This window comes from Cibotium barometz, chromosome 43, assembly GCF_041138505.1.
Source record: "Cibotium barometz isolate CiBa-2024 chromosome 43, ASM4113850v1, whole genome shotgun sequence".
NCBI classification, from domain to species: Eukaryota; Viridiplantae; Streptophyta; class Polypodiopsida; order Cyatheales; family Cibotiaceae; genus Cibotium; species Cibotium barometz.
Window position 1 is genome coordinate 9,571,295 of NC_141088.1, and position 20,493 is coordinate 9,591,787.

At 46.4% G+C, this 20,493-nt stretch overlaps 1 protein-coding gene across 5 annotated transcripts in view; it reads right to left on the reverse strand.

Annotated features, from left to right (window-relative positions):
- Positions 1–4,138: 4,138 nt before the first annotated feature.
- The window catches only part of LOC147613498 (uncharacterized), a 103,865-nt gene continuing 87,510 nt past the window's right edge, over positions 4,139–20,493 (reverse strand). For all 5 annotated transcript variants that reach the window (XM_086781425.1, XM_086781426.1, XM_086781427.1 and 2 more), the window contains 3 exons: positions 5,657–5,776; positions 5,449–5,557; positions 4,139–4,461 (listed from right to left, as the gene is read on the reverse strand). In XM_086781425.1, coding sequence (XP_086637551.1) covers positions 4,361–4,461; positions 5,449–5,557; positions 5,657–5,776 — 330 coding nt within the window. In that variant the 3' untranslated portion in view covers positions 4,139–4,360. The remainder of the gene's footprint in view (positions 4,462–5,448; positions 5,558–5,656; positions 5,777–20,493) is intronic.

Sequence of the window (20,493 nt, forward strand, 5' to 3'; positions counted from 1 at the left end):
TAGATGTCACAAATGTAATGCTAGAAGGCATTAAGGCTAAGTAAAAGGACTTAGAGAAAGTGATGGCCAGCCAAGGCTTATACCTTTATAGATAAAGGCTCATAGGAAGCTAAGTCAACAAAGAGAGAAACTCAAAAGGCAACTCAAAAGTCGATCAAAGATCTAAGGTTGAAATAAGAAGATAGTAAGCAAGTACAAAGAGAGAAAGAGAGTCTCCTTGAACATTAAATCCAAAAGAAACTTGACAATGTCATTGATCTCCACAAGGTCGTGATGATGGACGACAAGATATGGATAGCTAGATAACAACAAGGAAGATGATGGAAAAGTAAAGACAATAGCAAGGACAAAGAGAACATTAGATCTAAAAGAAACTTGATAGTTATTAATCTCCACAAGGTAGTGGTGGATGGCCAAATAACAACAAGAAGGAGGATCATGGAAAAGCATGAGGCCCATCTCAAAAAGGGATGAGATGCATGCAAGGTAGAGATGCAAGAGTTAAAAAGCCACGTGAAGAGATGGGAAAATCTAAGGTGACTTCACTCACAAAAGTTGTAATGGTGGATAAGTTGTATCAGAAAGCCTTACAACATAGTTGGCAGTTTTGTAGTCAAAGAGATGAGATAAAAAGGCTTGCAAGATAGAGACCCAAGAATTAAGAAGCTACATGAAGGTGGAAAAAGCTAGGGTGACTCCACCCAAAAAAGTTGCATTGGTGGATACATAAAAAATCCTTATAATGTAGTGACACAAAAATTAAGAAGCTACATGAAGAGCTTGCTAAAGCTATGATGACACCACTTACAGATTGGAATTTCTCTCTGCTAGACTAGATCTCCTACACTTGTTACAAGCTGTAAGAGCATTCAAACACATAGTCTAAATTAGAGAAAGAGATATAAGTGAATAGGGAAGAGGAAATGGCTACCTTTCTCACTCCATCAAGAAGGAAAAAGGGAGAATTAAAGTCATTCCATAGGGATGAACTCATGGAAGAGCTAAAGGGTACACACCTCAAGTCCCTAGAGTGACATTAGAACAGAATAGAACCTTCAAAGTGACACATCATTCCATCAAGTGCTTTGAGGTCTTTTAGAGTCCGAGACAATATGGCCATGGATGGTCTTGGGGAAATGACATAGAGTCTATCCCATGGGGAATGAATGGTCTTGGTGGGGAAATGACATAGAGTCTATCCCATGGGGCATGGATCTCCTAAGAGTTGTCCAAAATATGTATCTTCATACAATCCAAAGGATAAGAAAGGCACCAAGGTATAGATGTAGATATCTAGTTGAATGTGGACATGGTAAGGAGTGCCTTCCTTATGGTAAGAAATGACAGAGAGTTTACCATGGGGATGGATCTCCTAAGAGTTGTCTAATATGTATCTATACCTTGGTCAAGTAAGAAATGACAGAGAGTTTACCATGGGGATGGATCTCCTAAGAGTTGTCTAATATGTATCTATACCTTGGTCAAGGATGACCAAGGTATAGATGTAGATATCTAGTTGAATGTGGACATGGTAAGGAGTGTCTTCCTTATGGTAAGAAATGACAGAGAGTTTACCATGGGGATGGATCTCCTAAGAGTTGTCTAATATGTATCTATACCTTGGTCAAGGATGACCAAGGTATAGATGTAGAGATCTAGTTGAATGTGGACATGGTAAGGAGTGCCTTACTCATGGTAAGAAATGACACATAGTTTACCATGGGGATGGATCTCGTAAGAATTGTCTAATATGCATCTTCATAAATCCAAAGGACAAAGGCATGGTCAAGGATGACCAAGGTAAAGATGTAGAGATCTAGCTGAATTTGGACATGATAAGAAGTGCCTTACACTTACCAATAAAATCAGTGAAAAGTTCAAGAAGTAAAAACTCACCAACAAGGACAAGATGACCTTGCCTGTGGCAAAAAGTCCTAAGCAAAAGGGATTTGAGTATGACCAACCTAAAGCCAAATTAGCCAGTCCTAGCTTGAGCTTTATAGATCATCACCATAGTGAAGCCAATACAGAGGTACAACATGTGATATTTACATGGTTAACATGATTAGCCAAGCACAACCTTTCAACTAGGTTGATTACTTATATAGGAAGATCCCAACCACCTACACGATGCATAAAGCTAAAATCCAAAATCCCTCATTGCTCAAAAAGGTAATCTACCACTTTGAAGAAGGAGATGCCACCACCAAAAAGAGCCATGACTCAAGCACATGCCATCTAGCTAGTAGGTGAGACTATAGAGCAAAGCAAATCCTAATAGAAAGGCTAAGTAAGGAGCCAATGTTCAAAACCATCCTTATTAAAGATCCACAAGACATAGTGGTCACCCTAGGAACCATACACTTTTCCTTATGTAAAGATTATTCCAATCAGATCGAGGAGAGCTATTGGGATAGCGAAGTGTTGGCACATTGTGATATGAGGCCCTGAGTGAGTTGCTCTATCCTTAGTGTAGTTTTCGCTGCCAGATAATTATGTAGACATAGGGATAGGGGTCTCACAAGCTAGTATCAAACCTGAGCCAGATTGAGATTTGAGAATACGATTATAGGATATGATTTCATAGCATGATTTGTAGCCTGACACTAAAACTTACATTTTATTGGCTTCTTCTTTTAGATGGAGAAACATACGAATAATTACCAGTGGCACACACATCCCATACTACATTTGTCCACCTACTACATACGTCCACATTCTTGATAATTTTGCTCTAGACTGTCACAAGTCCTTTACAACTCATGCTCACCTTGTAGAAGTATTCAATAAACTTTTCCGTAGAAGTATTCAATAAACTTTTCCAAGTGTGTGTCACTGTCACTTGCAGTCTTTTCACTAGCTCCACTTCATATTGGCACATTCCATAAGTTCTTGTATTCTCTCTCCACTGTAGGAATATGATAATTATAGTACCAAATCATTTGAGCTCTTCTCCAACCCAAGAATAAACAATGCATTGCTTTGGCTAACTATCTCGCATTACCAAATTTAGACGTTTGACCATACAAGGTCCTTTCACATACATTTCCTCAACCCTTGAAGACTTCCCATCTTAGGTCTCTAAGTCTACCCAACTTAATATATATAGGTCTTCTTGATCTCCAAAGTCTTACCGACTTCACGTAGAGCGCATATTAATGTCATACATGGCTCACTTTAGCTTACACACGACTCTTTTAAGCATGAGGAACACGCCTCCCCATTATTGGTATGATGATGTTTAACAGCTAATAGACATGCTATGTGAGCCTCCAATTGCACATTAGCTCCCACACTTTCGCTCGTAAGCTGCTAGTTCTTGCACCACTCGTCCCTTGAAGATCAACTTGATTTTTGAGCCACAACACAAAGCCTGATTCAAATGCACCAATGGGTGTAACATTTGCACTATCAAATGGGTGGACTGCTTTTATATTGCTTTAACAAAGGTTAGTATACACATCTTGAACCATTAGAAATCCACTTGTCTTAACCTTTCATAGGTTGGAAAGTCTAGTTATCACCTTCTAGGCAAAATAGTGAACATCCACTTTCCCGTCATTCTAGATTGTCACAAAATCATATCACGTGCCTGACTTGGAAATATTTAGTTTTAATATGTTCTCACGTAAGGAATGCATTTGTTTTCCAACTTGTGATCAAGTCCAATAGAGACAAGCACTATCTACAATCATTGCTACGTATGATTAAAAGGGGATACGTTCTCAAATAGTCGTGGACTTGAGAAAATTGCATCGCACGCTTTTCCAACCTGTATTTGTGAGGACTGTAGCATTAGCGACCTAAAATCTTAAATATAGGTGGTGCTTGGGATGTACTAGACCTACAAAAAAACTGTGTAGTACATCCAAAGCACCACCTATATCTAAGCTAGCATACCATGTGCACGTGTAGATGGTCCTATCATTAGACGAGCATAAGCAAAAGAAGGTCAGAGGATGGTTGATTTAGTCAACAAGAAGAAAGGCACATGTTCAAAGGGTAATCTTTATAAATCAAGCATGTTAGCCACATGTCTTAATTTGTGATCACATATTTAGAATCTCACTACTTAGAATTTACTAGATATTAAGAAATTCTGAATAACTTAGCAAGGACCAATCAAACTACAACAATGTTGACCAAAAGGCGTTTGACAACTCAAAATGAGGGGATAACACTAGGTCCCTGCAGGACCAAAAAGGCCAGTGTTGCCATTCAAATGTATTGACTTCTACTTGTGTCATATAGTGGCCTTTGAATGGCTCCAATTCATGTTAATGCCAATGCACATTTCTTCATGATCTCAAAGAGACTTAATCATCAATAGATTGAAAGCATGGTCTTCTTTGTATCAAGTCTAATTTACACTGTTTTCTAGCACCCCAATACCTTCTATTATTATGCGCACGTTATCACCTGGCATAAGATGTTTTGGTGGATTAAACCCAGACCCCACACCTGCAATCAGCACCAACGAATTCAAGCAAAGCATGTAATCTTTGAAACGTAAGACTCTCAACACAACTTATGCCCTATCTGGCATGGCATGCTTGCTTATGATTTTAGATGCATGTCCTAAAGCCTGATACACAAAGTGCCCTGAGATTGGGCAGGCATTGCAAGCATATGGGTGGAGGTTTTGGGCATAATGGTTATAGAAATGCCCAAACTTTTGCAAGCATGCTGTTTTCTGACTTGACAATGGCAATGAACACTTTTCATTCAATGCACATGACATTTCAGAACATTTATCAGCTCGATTGGCTAGACATCATGAAGACTTAGGCTAGTTACACAAAGTCTTGGGCACTTTTCCCTGCCTGCCACCATATAGGCATGAGCAGTGGCATGTACAAGTGGGATAGGTGCCCAGGCCGAGGCATCCCCTTTACACAGCTGCGCTCATATTCTGGATTGCAGGCACAACCACCATCTTTCAGCGCATGTGTAAATTGTGATGATGAACCCAGCTGCAGGCCCCCCAGAAACTCCTTTCTACAGCCTCGTGATTGGCGGACACAGCTGTACCCCATCCTTTTCCAGCCCAACTTTACCACGATGAGGGGCGATGTCTAGTCAGCATAATGGCAGGTGAATCTGTATTAAGGGGGCACTGCCCATGTTGCCTAAACCTGTCTCCTGATTGATTGGTTGGCCTGGTAAAAGCTGCACTGTGAGTAGCCAGCCTGAGTGGGTGGCTGGACATTTTAAAGAAATTGTTGAACAGGCGTTGGCATTTTAACTAGTATGGGCCCTCTCTATGCCCATACTAAAAGACCCTTTTGAAAACAGCATCCTATGGTCAAATTTAATATAGCAGAGGATCAATCATGCCCATTGACATGGACTGATGGGCACCTTCTATATGTGTACCCAGCCAACATGCATATCCATAAGGTAGTGTCCAGCAGATAGTAGATGGCTCTATGAAAGGTAGAATAGTACCAGAAGGTGTGCCAGTCGCGATTATGTCTCCAGGTTGTAGAGTTATGCTTGCTGAAATTACCTCAATCAACTCTGAAATAGAAAAAATCATTTGCGAAGTCCTTCCGTTCTGTCAAAAATTCAAACAAATAATGTCAGCACCAATGTTTGAGTGAAGTTTGACAGCTTCAGAGGATTAAAGTTAATACTGCAGAGTTGATGTACGCACCTGCCGTAGTTCTTCATTTACCCAGCATTGGATTTGAACGTCTTGGCCGTTAAGGTTAGAAGCTGGCACAATACAAGGTCCCATAGGGCAAAAGGTGTCACAACTTTTCCCTAAAAACCACTACAAACATCATGCAGAGAAAACTTATTAGTGTCTTTTGATAAAAAAGAATGTAGTACAATGTCCAACAGTCAGAAGTCCTGGCCTCTAATAAAGACTCTAAGCACAAGTTCTCTAAGCAATGATCAAAACATGGTGCCAGACGCTCTAAACAGCAGTTTCAAACCCACACTTAAGTCAGGAAAATCAATAGTTTTTTGCAGATGCACTTGAATATGGTGGGAACAACCCATGGTTTACTAATTTTCAGTCAAATGCCTAAACGGCCAGAACCCTTACCTGCCAGCCACATGGAGGCGGACAAAGTGTGGTGATTAGCTAAATAAGTCCTTTAATCATAACCGACACAACAACACAGCCTGCTGCTTCTTGTCCACCCTAGACACCCTACTGGACTTTGACACCAAACTTCAACAAAGCCTCCAATCAATCTGTGCACACTAGCCCCAGAATCTTTCCTCTACAACGTTAAATTAACTAGAAAACTCTATGAAGCGTGGCATGATGAAAGCTAGACAATGGAAAGACGTTGCAATGTGAAAGCCCACATTGCACATCCGGTTCAATGCAAAATGGAGAGAAGAAGAAGCAGAAGAAGATTGTATTATCGTCCACTGGGGGCCAAATATGCAACAAACTAGTACAAGACAAAAAAAAAAAAACTCTCCTTCTGTTACTATGAAGGGTAAAACTAGCAAGCTAGTGTGGCATACTGTGACTCACGTTCCTCTCTATGTTTGAAGAGTCGAATGATGAATGCCCCCAAAACAGTGGGTGTGGCTGTAAGCAATACTTGTGGCAGCTGTGTGGCCTTCAAGGAGTTTGCTGAAACCGCCTCGAATATGTGTATATCGAGGACAAACCATGACCATATGTTCTTCTGTCTCCATGGCCTTCATGTCACAAAATTTGCAGATTCTTTCCTGCCTTGGCACCTTTTGCCATGCTCCTCTTTCAATCTCAAGCTTGTGTGATCTTGTCTGAAGACATGCTATATTCCTGCGTGCATGGGGTGGCATTGGTGTGCTTATGTATGCTTGAGTGTTGTCCTCTCCTTGTGTGTAGAATGACCAAAAATCAGGATTAATGGCATCACAATAGTATTCAAATTTAGCTTTTTTCTCAGTTGATTGCCACTTGTTACGGAGTGTCTCTAGGAGGGCGTGATGGAAAACTTCCATATCCATATTTTCATGTGGCAGTTCTAGGTATTCGTCTACCTTCCATCGTTTGAACCAGCCTTGCCAATCTTGCATCCATCCGGAAGATAGCATCTTACTTTTATGATTCTTTTGTGGCCTCTTGCTTGTCTCCCAAGCCTTCTTGGGTAATCTATCATCATTCATACGTTTGATCTTGATTATGTATCGGAAAACCCTCTTCATTGCGTGACATTCAATTGGTTGACAGCCTGTCTCTAGGAGTAGTATTGAGTAAGGTGTTGTAGTTTTGACACCCAGATGTCTTCTTAGGAAGGACTTTTGCATTTTCTCAATATCATCCCAAGTTGATTTGTGAGATGCTTCCGCCCCCTACTTCGACTCCGTACAATACTGTTTGCAGCACATATGCATCAAATAACATTTGGCGTACGTGCCATCTTCTTGTATCACTATGGGGAGAGAAATGAAATGAAATGTTATATTAATGTCTTCAAAAGGCCATAATGACCTATGAGACCAAAAGAGAGAGAGAGAGAGAGAGAGAGAGAGAGATGCCATCAACGTCTACGAAAGATCCGAAGGGGGTAGCAGCCACCTATCATCTCATAGTAAATTGGGCATCTAAAGCATGTAATGCTCCTCAGACTCAATCTCCCCAGTACTACAAAGCTTGCATACCTGTGTATCTCGTGGGATGCCCTTTGCTCTCCTTGTCTCAATCTAAAGGCGGTGTGACGACACCCTCAGGTGACCAATGGCGATCCTCATGCCGTGGGACATGTCTGTGGAGATAACTGGGCCTCTCAATGAAACCTTCCCTAGTGATCCTCAAGAAATGCTCTCTGTAGGATTGAAGCTTCAGGGATATCCATGTCCAGTCTATATGATAAAGTCCAGTCAAATCTAGACAAATGATGCAGTTGATCTCCTACCATGAGAGATCAAGGAAAGGGGGGGTCCAAGCTGTACTCATAAGGAGGGGAGGTGGTCCATCTGAAAGCCATGTGACTCAAACCAACTGGTAGGATACCAACTACTATGACCCTTGTAAGGTCTCTACAAGCCATACCCAAGGGTTATCTAACCTAGAACCAAAACCCTAACGAGGTTTCATAGACCATACATCGTCGTACACATCGCCCAACCGTGATAGATTGTGGCTACCGACTCACCGCCCAACCGTAGGTTCATTGTCTCAAACCAACCCCGAGCCTGAGGTTTGATCACCCACGAGCCTGCTTGGTACCAATGGCCCCAACCTAGCGTCCCATACCACTAGGCCAAACCACCCACCTTGCAGCTCCATGGCCACAAGATCCTGCACGCTTCCTTGGTGACCCCAGACTGTCACAAACAGGCACGTGTATACGGAACCAATTCACAACCAAAACAACATACTTACATCAACCATTCCTGGCATATACATGATTACCATCATTGTGAAACATTACATGAGCATATACATCCTACAAACATAAACCAACTTGCACATGACACAACACTAGGGGCTGAAGTTGGGCCAACCCCCCCCCTGAGGTATCTTTATTACCAACAGAAGTATTTATATGTACAAGATGCGGGTGCCTGGAGAGTACACACTCATCCAGCCGACACCAGATTTATCCAATTGTGAAAAACATAGGTAAACACATTACCAGCAACTCCTCGGTCACCAACCAAGGTTGAGTAGTCACCAACCACTCCTGTTGCAACACCCTCGGTCACCAACCACGGTTGAGCGATCACCAACCACTCCTGTAGAAATACCCTCGGTCACCAACCAGGGTAGAGTGATCACCAACCACTCCTATACTTTGATAGAGCGGTCACCAACCCTCTAACAAAGTGCTGTTCCAAACCTGCAAAACAGTAACCAGCCATGGTTTTGGCTCATTGGCCACCCACGGGTTCCACCAGATCAGGTCCCCAGGCCTGATACTTGTCTAGGGACATGTTGCTCAAGTTTCATCGTGAGAAGCTTCCTGCAAACCTGTAAAAACAGCCAATAATGGCCCTTACAACAGTCAGCCAGCTCTTGTTGAGGCTCTGTTCACTCTGTCCAAGCCTTGTTCTCTGCAGAGTAGCACAAAAACAGTCCCAACAGCCATGCGCCAGCTTCTGGAAACAAATCTAACAGCCTGCAGCCCTGTAGATGCAGTCGGCCAGCCCTGTAGAGAGAGAGAGAGAGAGAGAGAGAGAGAGAGAGAGCAGCCAGCCAACCCTGGGACTCTTGCTCTCGGCATGTACTCCACCTGTAGCTCATGCAAATGAGTAAACTTGCTGTTTTTCCTGTCCAACACAGCTCCTAACAGCCCACGCTTTTCAGATGAGTGCTCTACAAGTCAGGGCTTGCCCACTTTGGCCCTCCCACACCCCAGAATAGCAACTCGTGGAGCTATTTGGGAGTGCCCGGGTGCCCATCTCTCATAATTGGCCTTGGTTCATTAAAAATAGTCCAGCCTGATGTGAACTCACTTATAAAATTATAAGTGTGTCCGCCCACACTTTAAGTGAATGTGAACCTTGCACCCAATAAACCTTAGTAACATGAAATAATGAATAAATTGGGTTAAGTATGCACACTTACCACCTGCAAAACACATAAGGAAACCATATGAGTCCCAAACAGGTGTGCACACGCGTATCCACGGGTTGTCCAGGCGTCCCCGGTGCCCGTGGACATTCACAAGCAAAATACCAAGCAATGTCCAGGCATCAAAAACAAGTCATCCATGCATGTTCAACTCACATACATATGCTGGTGCACAAAGATAGTGGATGAAATCTCCCAACTTACATCTTGTACATCCAACTAGCCCGTTCACAGGCGTCGTCCACATAGGACCAAAAAGTACTCACCAAGGTAGGCCACAAGAAGATCTGGATAATCTTTAAAATATGCCTCGCCCATCCACTTCGCATCAAGTGCTGGATAGTTCCTGAACTTCACAAGGTACTTACGGACAAGCCTGCCTCTAGCAGCTTTCCGTTCCTTGTGAAAAACAATCTGCTCAAGCTGCAATACCTCTTCCATCTCATCAACCTCGGGTTGATCTTCCATAACCGGCTCTACCGGCTCAAGACCAATATATCTCTTCAAGAGACTAACATGGAAAGCATTATGAATCCGCCAATGATCTGGCAACACCAGCCTGTAAGCTACCTCATTGATCTTTTCCAAGATCTGAAATGGTCCATAATACTTGCAAGATAGCTTCAGATAGTTACCATCTTTCCCAGTCTGCTTGCGAAGGTGAGCCTTTTGGAATTTTAATAAAACCCAATCTCCATCCTTCAAATCCAATTGCTTTCTATGCTTATCTGCAGCTTTCTTATGCTTATCCTCGGATCTCTGTCTTGCCATAAACAATCTCAAAGGGCGCCTTGCCAGTAGAAGTATGCACTGTATTGTTGTAAGCAAACTCTACCAGTGACAAATACTTCTCCCAATCGGATCAATACACGACTTTGGCTCGCTGAAGCTCACGCCCCCCCCCCCCCCCCCCCCCCCCCCGCTCGCGCTGCTGCCTGCGCGCCCTCCCCCCCTTCCCGCCCACGCGTCTGCTCCCCCTCCCGCCTGCCCTCACACAAGCTTCCCCCCCTCCTCCGCCTAGCTTTCTTGCGCGTCCCCCAGAGCACCCGCCCCCTGCTCCTCTCCTTCGCACCCCCCCTCCCTTCATCAACGCCCCGCCTCCCCTCCACCAGCCATCGCCCTCTCTCCCCCCCCACCCCCCCCTTTTTCACGCTGCTTCCGCTACCCCCCCCCCCCCCCCCCCCCCCCCCCCCCCGAGGGTTTTTTGTCTTCGCCACCTTATCCCCCCCTCCCCTTCTTTCTGTTTTTTCGTCCCCTGGGGTTTTTTTTGCCTTCCGCCTTCCCCCTCCGCCCTTTGTGTGCAGCTCGGTTCTTGCAAGACTCTCCGCATTCGCTCCGCCTTCGACATAGCTTTAGACTCTGATGGAGGCTCCTCCCGCCCCACCTCAGAGGGACTCTCCCGCAGCCCCCTCGCCCGCCCCTGAGGATACCCCCATCAGGCTTTCTCTTTCGCCAGAAGAGGAAGCGAGCCTCGCCGCAGAGGTGGAACGCCCGCCCCTGAGGATACCCCCATCAGGCTTTCTCTTTCGCCAGAAGAGGAAGCGAGCCTCGCCGCAGAGGTGGAACGCCTCCAGGCACATTCCACCAACTGCCGTATAGTCGGCACTCGCCCCAGCAGAGGGGAGATCCGGGATCTTCTCCAGGCCCGCCTTCTTGCAGATGTCGGCAAGGTCCTGGACGTTCAGCTCTACTACTGGGCCGTGAACGCTACCAGATCAAGTTCGAGACAGCCCAGAGCATGGCCAAGGTCCTAGCCATGAGTCCCCTTGACATCAGGGGCGCTCGGGCATTCTTCAGACCTTGGCAGCATGGCTTTGACCCAGCAGCGGCCGAGCAGGGAGAGCGCCTTTTCCATGTTACAGTTTGCTTCCCTGGGCTCCGCCGTGAGTACCTTCCGCTCCTCTCTAGGCTAGGAGCATTGGTGGGTTCGGTGCTTGAGGCTGGCCCCACAGCAACTTCAGTGGTGGCCAGAACAGCTGGACTACCTTCGGTCAGAGTTTTGGTTCCTGACATCTCCTCCCTTCCGAAGGTCATTCAGCTACCTAGGATAGGGGGGGGATGGATGTAGGAATATGCTCACTTATGGTAGTGCTATGTGTGAACAGGGCTTAACCAAGGGCACTTTTTCCCATGTGGTTTTTCCCCTTGGACATCAAGTGTGAAAGGACACTCATACATATAATATTTTGTACTTCTATATTATATGGATGTGGCACACATGCAAGAGTTGACTTGCATTTTGTGGATACCACACTTTTGGCTCTCTCTCTCTCTCTCATTTCTGTGTGTGAGCTTCTCTACCCTGCACCTAACCCTAATGTGCAGGTTTGTGTGTGTGAGTGTGTGAGTCCAACACCCAACATTTGGTATCAGAGCTGGGAGCTGGCTCTGGAGTGGTGGCTGTGCAGAAACTGCAGAAAAAACTGCAAAATTCCGTCGACGCTGTGTTTTTCCGTCGACTGCGAATTTCCGTCGCCGTCCGCCGGTTCCGTCCACGCTCCTCCCTCCAGCCGCCAGAGACGGGCGGCACTAGTGGGGAGCCCACCACCTCCACCCAGCCTCGCGGCGGCGCATCCTCTGCAGCCGGCTACCCAGCGCCGACGCCGCCCAGTTCCGTCAACGCCCAGGTGCGCCCCACCGTTCCGTCCAGGCTCCCGCTCTCGCTCCGGCCTGTCGCCGTCCGTTCTGCTCCGTCACGGTCTGGCTCCGGCGCCGCGTCCGTCCGTCTACGCAGTGTTCGTCGTATGCTCCGTCCTCCACCCGCGCTAGCCCACGACTGACTCGTGGCCTTCGTTCCCCGACAGCGACGGCTCCCGCCCGTTCCGACACCAGCGACTCCGGCTCTGCTTGCCCGTCGCTAGTCCATGGCCACCGTCTGTGCGCCGTCAGCCGTCTATGCTCCGTCTCGACTGGCGTGACTCCAAGCGCCCGCACTGGTCCAAGGCCGCCGGCGCACCTTCCCAACGCCGCTTGTGTCTCCCGCTTCTGGCTCGCCCGCCCAACTCCAGCGACTAGCTCGTTACCTGCCTGGTGCAGCTCGCCTTCGCCTCTGCCATCAGCTCCGTACGCTTCAACCAAAGCTCCCCGTCGGCTGCCCACAGCCATCTGCCTTCTCCACCTGCAACGACTCCCTCCAAAGTCTGCATCTGCAACGACTCTCAACATTTGCAGCTTTGAGTTTTCCTCATCGTTGAAGTCTCCAGCTCTGCTGGCTCCCCCTACTCAACTGTCTGCTCCAAGCCTCCTCAACTTGCACAAAGGTATTTCTCTGTCAAAATTTTTTATCAAATACAAAATTTGCAGCCATTGCAGTGCAGGTCATATGCCGATTCTGCAGACAATGAATGCTGTGCAAGTCAGATTGAAAGGAAAATTGCAGATTAAATTTGGGGGTTTTTGAAATTGAGGTCAAAATCAGCAAATTGAACCTCTCTAATTTGCAGAAATTTGGGGGTTTTCAAAATTGAGGTCAAAATTGGCAAATTGGAGCTCTTACATTTGCAGAAATTTGGGGCTTTTCTGAAAATTGGCCAATTAGATGCACATTGAAGCGATTGGAGTGCATAAAAATTGGGGATTTTCTGATTGGAGCATGTAATTGGGCATTGCAGCTGCGATTTGTCGCGTATGTATACACATTGAGTGTAATTGGACAATTTGGTGCAGGTTTACACTTGCTTTGGTTTGCAGGCATACATTTGCACAGGACATTTGGTTGCCTGGCAGTGCACATTGGTGCTTGGTTTGCTTGCAGTTATACTTTGTTGACATGGCACAGAATGCTACAGATGTATTTGGTGTGCTCACCCAGGAGGACAAGCTGGATGGATCTAATTACTCCCTCTGGAGTTTTATGATCCGTAATTTGCTGGTAGCCAAAGGGCTTTGGGGCATCGTGTGTGGTGATGACACACGCCCACATACCATTCAACCAGCCACGCCTCAAAGGGGAGGTGCTCAAAGAGCTCCTGATGTAGATCCTGCTCCCACACAAGAGCAGAAGAGATGGGACTCTAGAGATGCACAGGCCATGTCATTGATAGCCCTTTCAGTGAAAAGGACTATTATTCCGCACATTCGTTCATGCAAGACATCGAAGCTTGCATGGGACACATTGCAATGTATCAGGTACGCAACGAGGCAAGAGTTGCCTACTTGAAGAGGCAATTGGATCTTCTTTCTATGGATGAGGGTGACTCCATGGCAGATCATCTCACCAAAGTGAAAGATTTGCAGGAACAATTGCTCAACATTGATGAGGTTATCCCAGACAGACAGATGGTCACCAACACTCTTCATTCTTTACCGCCTTCCTACTTGGGTTTTCACACCTCTCTCAACCTCTCGATGAGAGGAGGTGGTGATCCCGTCACTTTTGAAGAGCTCGTGGGTTTACTCTTGCAGGAAGAGCAAACAAGAGCAAACATTTCGAGCAACCGTGGTGGAGAAAAAGCATTTACAGCCAAGGATAAGGGTAAAGCAAAGAACTTTAAGCATGGGGGACAACAGTCTAGCAAGGCTGGTCATGGACAGCCCTCTTCTAGTGGTGAAAAGTCTGACAAAGGGGATGCAAACAAGCCCAAAAAGAAGGGCAAATGTCACTACTGCCATAAGCCTGGACACTACATCAGTGAATGTAGGAAAAGGATTGCAAAAGAGAAAAAGAAAGAAGCAGGCAATGCAGTAGCAGACTCTTCGGATGACAAAGCACAGCAATCAGCTAATGTAATCCAAGAAGAGTACACTTTTTTGGTCACATGCACTAGTGACACACCAAGTGCTTCTGACACTGATATGTCTTGCATTGCATCTGACACACAGAATGCATCATGGTATTTTGATAGTGGTGCTTCGAGCCACATCACTTCATGCAAAGATGTATTTCAGCACTTGGTTTATGCTTCAAATGGCAGCACTGTATCATGTGCAGATCATACCACATATCCAGTAAAGGGAATTGGTAATGTCATACTTATTGCAGCCAATGGTGCAAATATATGTATGAAAAATGTATTGTATGTTCCAGGAATAAAGAAAAATCTGCTTCCGTCTCAGCCATAAACGACCAAGGTTTAAAGGTTGAATTTGAAGATGGGAAGTGTTTGGTAAAAGACCCATCAAAGGGTTATGAAATTGTCACTTCTGGAACACGATACAAAGGCTTGTATAAGCTGGACAGCTATGACAAGCGCACTTATGATGCAAATACAGTGGCTGCCCACACTCCTGCTATGCATGATGCAGAGCTATGGCATGCTCGTTTTGGGCATGTAAATTTTCAGAGTTTGATGCTTTTGCAGAAGCATCATATGGTTGATAATATGCCACCTCTTGAGTCTCCGCCAAGACATGTATGTGAGGGGTGTATTTTGGGAAAGATGCATCGCAAACCATTCCCGAAAGATGGAGCTGTTAGAGCTGAAAATAAATTACAGCTCATACATAGTGATGTATGTGGTCCAATGCGGACACCATCAATAGGGGGGCATCTTTACTTTGTCACATTCATTGATGACTACTCCAGGTTTGCTTGGGCTTACCCTTTGAAAGCAAAAGAAGATGTGTTTACATGCTTTCGACACTTTGTAGCAATGGCTGAAAATATGTGTGCATGTAAAGTCCAAACACTCCGCTCAGATAGAGGTGGAGAATACATGTCAAATGCATTCAAGGATTATATGCTTCAAAAGGGCATCAAACACCAATGTACTGTGCCTTACACACCGCAGCAGAATGGTGTAGCTGAGAGGAAAAATAGATCTCTCATGGAGATGGCAAGATGCATGGTAAAAGCACAAAAGTTGCCTCACAAATTCTGGATGGAAGCTATAATGTGTGCAACTCATGTGTTGAACAGGTGTCCAACAAAAGCTTTGAAAACCATAACACCATTTGAGGCTTGGTATAGCCGAAAGCCAACAGTGGATTATATGCGTACATTTGGGTGTTTGGCATATGCACATGTGCCAGAACAACTCCGAACAAAGCTTGATGACAAAGCAATTAAATGCATTTTTGTGGGCTACAGCAATGAAAGCAAAGGATACCGTCTTTATAATCCAACTACACGAAGAATTTTTGTGAGTAGAGATGTGGTATTTGCTGAAAATTCAGAACAGCCCATGGTCACCTTGTATAAAAGCAATGATACAGGCATACAGGACATGTTTGATGGACTTTTACCCATTGCAATTAGGGGGGATTCAGATCAGCCAGCCCCTACACAAGAAAATCCACATGTAGAACATGTGGACCAGCCAGCTATTCAGCCCCCTTCTATTGAAGAAGTGGAAGATCTTGTCAGGGAAGAGCAAACAGCCATAGACACAGCCAAGTCAGTGCCAAGATGGTTGCTGAAAACTTTGCAAGAAAGCAAACTTGCAGCTCCACTCACAGGTAGAACAAGGGCTAGTTCCAGCCATGCCTTGAATGTACATCGTGGGGAGTCTGCATTCGCAATGGGTGGTCTCTTTGATTCAGAAGAGCCTTCTTCTTATGAAGAAGCACATGAGAATGAGCATTGGTTGCAAGCTATGCAAGCTGAAATTTCTTCTATCATGAAGAATAATACATGGGATCTTGTGGAATTGCCTAAAGGCAAGCATGTAATTGGCACAAAGTGGGTGTACAAAGTCAAAAGAAAGTCTGATGGTACTATTGACAGGTACAAAGCAAGACTTGTGGCTAAAGGCTACTCCCAGAAAAAGGGAATAGATTATGAAGAGACTTTTGCTCCTACTTCGAGAATGACCACAATAAGATCTGTGATTGCATTGGCTGCCCATAAAGGATGGAAAGTGCATCAATTGGATATCAAAACTGCATTCTTAAATGGGGATTTACAGGAGGAAGTATATGTAAATCAGCCCATTGGTTTTGTAGTTCCTGGTGAGGAACATAAAGTATGCAGGTTGCACAAAGCATTGTATGGGTTAAAGCAAGCTCCAAGAGCTTGGTATGATAAGATACATGCTCATCTAACCAGCCAAGGTTATGAGAATAGTCCAGCTGAAAGCACATTATATGTGAAGAAAACCAATGCCGATATTCTCATAGTCATCTTGTATGTAGATGACATGCTCATTACAGGTACAAGCAAAGCACAAATTTCAGATTTCAAAGCTGATTTGAAAGCTGAATTTGATATGTCAGATTTGGGGCCTTTACACTACTATCTCGGCATACAGTTTATGCATACAGATGATGGCATTGTTATGCAGCAAACTAAGTACATAAAAAGTTTGCTAAAAAGGTTCCTCATGGATGAATGTAAGCCCATTTCTACTCCAGTAGAATCAGGTGCACGGCTTACTATGCATGATATTGGAGAGCCTTTTGAGGCCGGCCTTTATAGCCAGGCTGTGGGATGCCTCATTTACTTGTGTAACACGAGGCCAGACATATCTTTTGGGGTGTCTTTGTTGAGCAAATTCATGCACAGCCCAGGCACAAAGCATTGGCAAGCAGTCAAACGCATTTTTCGATATCTTAAGGGTACCCTGGATCTTGGTTTGTTCTATCCCAGGGGGGGCAGCTTGCAGCTTTATGCATACAGTGATTCAGATTGGGCTGGTGATTATGATACCAGGCAATCCACCAGTGGGAATTGTTTTTTTCTTGGCAGCTCATGCATATCTTGGTTGAGTAAAAAGCAACCCACTGTTGCTACATCTACTTGTGAGGCTGAGTACAGGGCAGTCTTTACAGCTACAGTAGATTGTGTATGGTTGAGGAGACTATTGGCTGATCTTCGTGAGTGTCAGCAGACACCCACCACCATTCTCACTGATAGCCAGAGTGCTATGGCCGTGGCACGAAATCCAGTATTTCATGCACGTACCAAGCACATAGAGATTCATTATCACTATGTCAGAGAGAGGCTACATGCAGGGGAGATCAGTTTATCTTATTGCCCTACACAGGATAATGTTGCAGATCTATTCACAAAGGCTTTACCTCGAGAAAAGTTTGAAGTTTTCCGCAAAGCTTTGGGCTTACTCTCATACAGAGAGTGATCTGCTACCTTGTACAGGTTCACACTTCCACTACAGGGGGGATTTGTAGGAATATGCTCACTTATGGTAGTGCTATGTGTGAACAGGGCTTAACCAAGGGCACTTTTTCCCATGTGGTTTTTCCCCTTGGACATCAAGTGTGAAAGGACACTCATACATATAATATTTTGTACTTCTATATTATATGGATGTGGCACACATGCAAGAGTTGACTTGCATTTTGTGGATACCACACTTTTGGCTCTCTCTCTCTCTCTCTCTCTCCAGACATTGTATCAGATCCACCATGATGTAACTTTTGGTCTCATAGGTCATTATGGCCTTTTGAAGACGTTAATTTAACATTTCATTTCATTTCATTTCTCTCATTTCTGTGTGTGAGCTTCTCTACCCTGCACCTAACCCTAATGTGCAGGTTTGTGTGTGTGAGTGTGTGAGTCCAACACCCAACAATGGATTGATCAGAGAGTGGAGTTTTCGAGGCTCCCGAACCAGTGCTTTATCTGTAGGCAGGTCGGCCACCTGGCCAAGGCCTGCCCTCGCAGGAGACCCCGACCTTCACCGCAGCAGCAGCAGACCCCCGATGGCCCGCCCACAGATGCGGCTCGGCAGGCAACCTCCGGGACACCTGCTCAGCCCACAGAGACCTCGGAGTGGCAGCCTGGACAGGGGCGTCGTCGAGGGAGACAGCCCCAACACCACGCCCAGAGACCGATGCAGCAGCAGCCACAGTCTCAGCATCACTGGGTTCCCGTGAGGAACAGCTTTGCTCTCCTAGAGGAGGAGACCCTAACGCCGACTAAGGACCAAGAGATGCCAGCACCCCCTCCTTCGCCCCCACCCCCACCCCCACCCCCCCTCCCCCGTCCCCCCCTCCCACCTCGCTTCCACCTTCGCCTCCTCCCGTCCCCGCTCCGGTTTTGGCAGCCGCTCCTTCTCCACCCCCTTCTCCCCCCCCTCCTCCCCCCCCCCCCCCGCTCGCCTCAACTCCCCTTGACACTTGAGGAGAGGACACGGGAGACCAGCTTGCAGTTGAGGATACCAGAGAGGATACTTACAGATCCTAGTCTTGCTGAGGACATTGAGAGGATATGGCATGATAGCCAGAGCTCTGACCAGGATGCAGCAGGCCAGTGTGCCCAGGACTCATCGAGCTCAGCTCTTTTTTGCACGCTGCAGCCTTGACACAGCTGGGAGAGACACGCGAGCGGGAGTGGCGGTTGAGATGCAGCCTTGCTTCGCTTCAGCGCCTTCAGGAGCAACAGCCTACATGTGAGTGGGTGGCGTCCCAGCTAAGCCAGGCACGCCAGGAGGTTAGAGAGACAGAGGAGCAGAGACATGAGTTTTACTATCGTCGCCAGGTCTCTCAGTGGACGCAGCTTGGTGATAGAGTGACTAGGGAGTTTTTTGAGATTACTGGACCTTGCCATGCTCGAGCAGGAGTCCGCCAGCTCAAGAGGCACGACGGATCGGTAGCCACTGAGCCCGAGGAGATCAGAGCCATTGCCACTGAGTTCTATAGAGACCTGCTTTCAGCGGAGCCAGCCACCACTGAGGCTCGGGATGCTTGCAGACAGACTGTGTGGGCCCATGTGCAGAGGAGGGTCACAGATCGTATGCGTACAGTTTTGGGTGAGCCTCTTTCAGAGGTTGAGCTTGCTGAGGCCTTGAGAGTCCTTCCGCGCCACAGTTGCCTTGGGGAGGACGGATTGACGTTGGCCTTTTTTATACGATATTGGGACCTTTTGGGGCCAGGCCTCCGCAGGGGCTTTCAGTATGTTTTGGACACTGGGGTGATGCCACAGAGCTTTTCAGAGGGCTTGATCTTTCTTATCCCCAAGGGGGAGGGAGTATCAGATGATATTCGGCATTGGAGACCTATTACGATCCTCAATACTGTCTACAAGGTCTTAGCAAAGGCCTTGAGTTTGAGGATCCAACCCTTCCTGGGGGAGTTGATTCATGCTACCCAGACAGGATTCGTCAAGGAGCATAGTATCCTTGACAACATTTTCTCCTTCTGGGAGGCGACGGCCCGAGCTAGATTTCTCGGTGAGGACCTGGTCGTGATGCTTCTCGATTTTGAGAAGGCATACGATCGAGTCGATTGGAGTTTCTTAGAAGGCACGATGCTTCGCCTAGGCTTTGAGCCAGTTTGGATTCGAGGAGTGGCAGCTCTATATTCCACAGCTCGTAGCCAGGTGCTGATGGCAGCAGGACGGGGGCTGAGTTTTGAGTTGACCAGATCAGTCCGTCGGGGGTGTCCTCTCGCCCCGTTTCTTTTTCTCTTCTTTGTTGAGGCTATGAGCATGTATCTGACGGCAGAGGAGGTTGGTTTGAGAGGACTCCAGCTCCCAGTCCGGGGGGAGGACCTGCTCGATGCTGAGTTTGCTGATGACACGGGTTTATTTTTGCATAGCCAGGAGGCCAATCTTCAGAGGGCAGAGCAGTCGCTTCAGGTTTTTAGTGCATGGCCAGGAGGCCAATCTTCAGAGGGCAGAGCAGTCGCTTCAGGTTTTTAGTGCAGCTTCGGGAGCATTGATCAATTGGCGCAAGACAGTGGCCTTTTGGATCAGTAGCGCTCCCACTCCGGCATGGAGCCCAGACCTGGGTTTTCGATGGATTCCTCAAGGCACAGCAGTGCGGTATTTGGGATGCCAGATTGGACTAGATTTGTCACCTGAGCAGCAGATTGCCCCGTTTCTTCTGAGCATTCGGAGGAAGCTTTTGTATTGGAGTACAGCTCGGCTATCCTTGGCTGGGAGGGTGGTGGTGGCGAATCAGGTGCTTTTAGCGACCATGTGGTACATCACGTCTTGCTGGATCTTCTCGAGCTCTTGCATCAACCAGGTACAGAGGCTGATCACGAACTTTCTTTGGTCTGGGCGGGACGGTCAGTCAACCCGGGCTAAGGTCGCTTGGGCAGTTATTACACTTCCGCTGGCC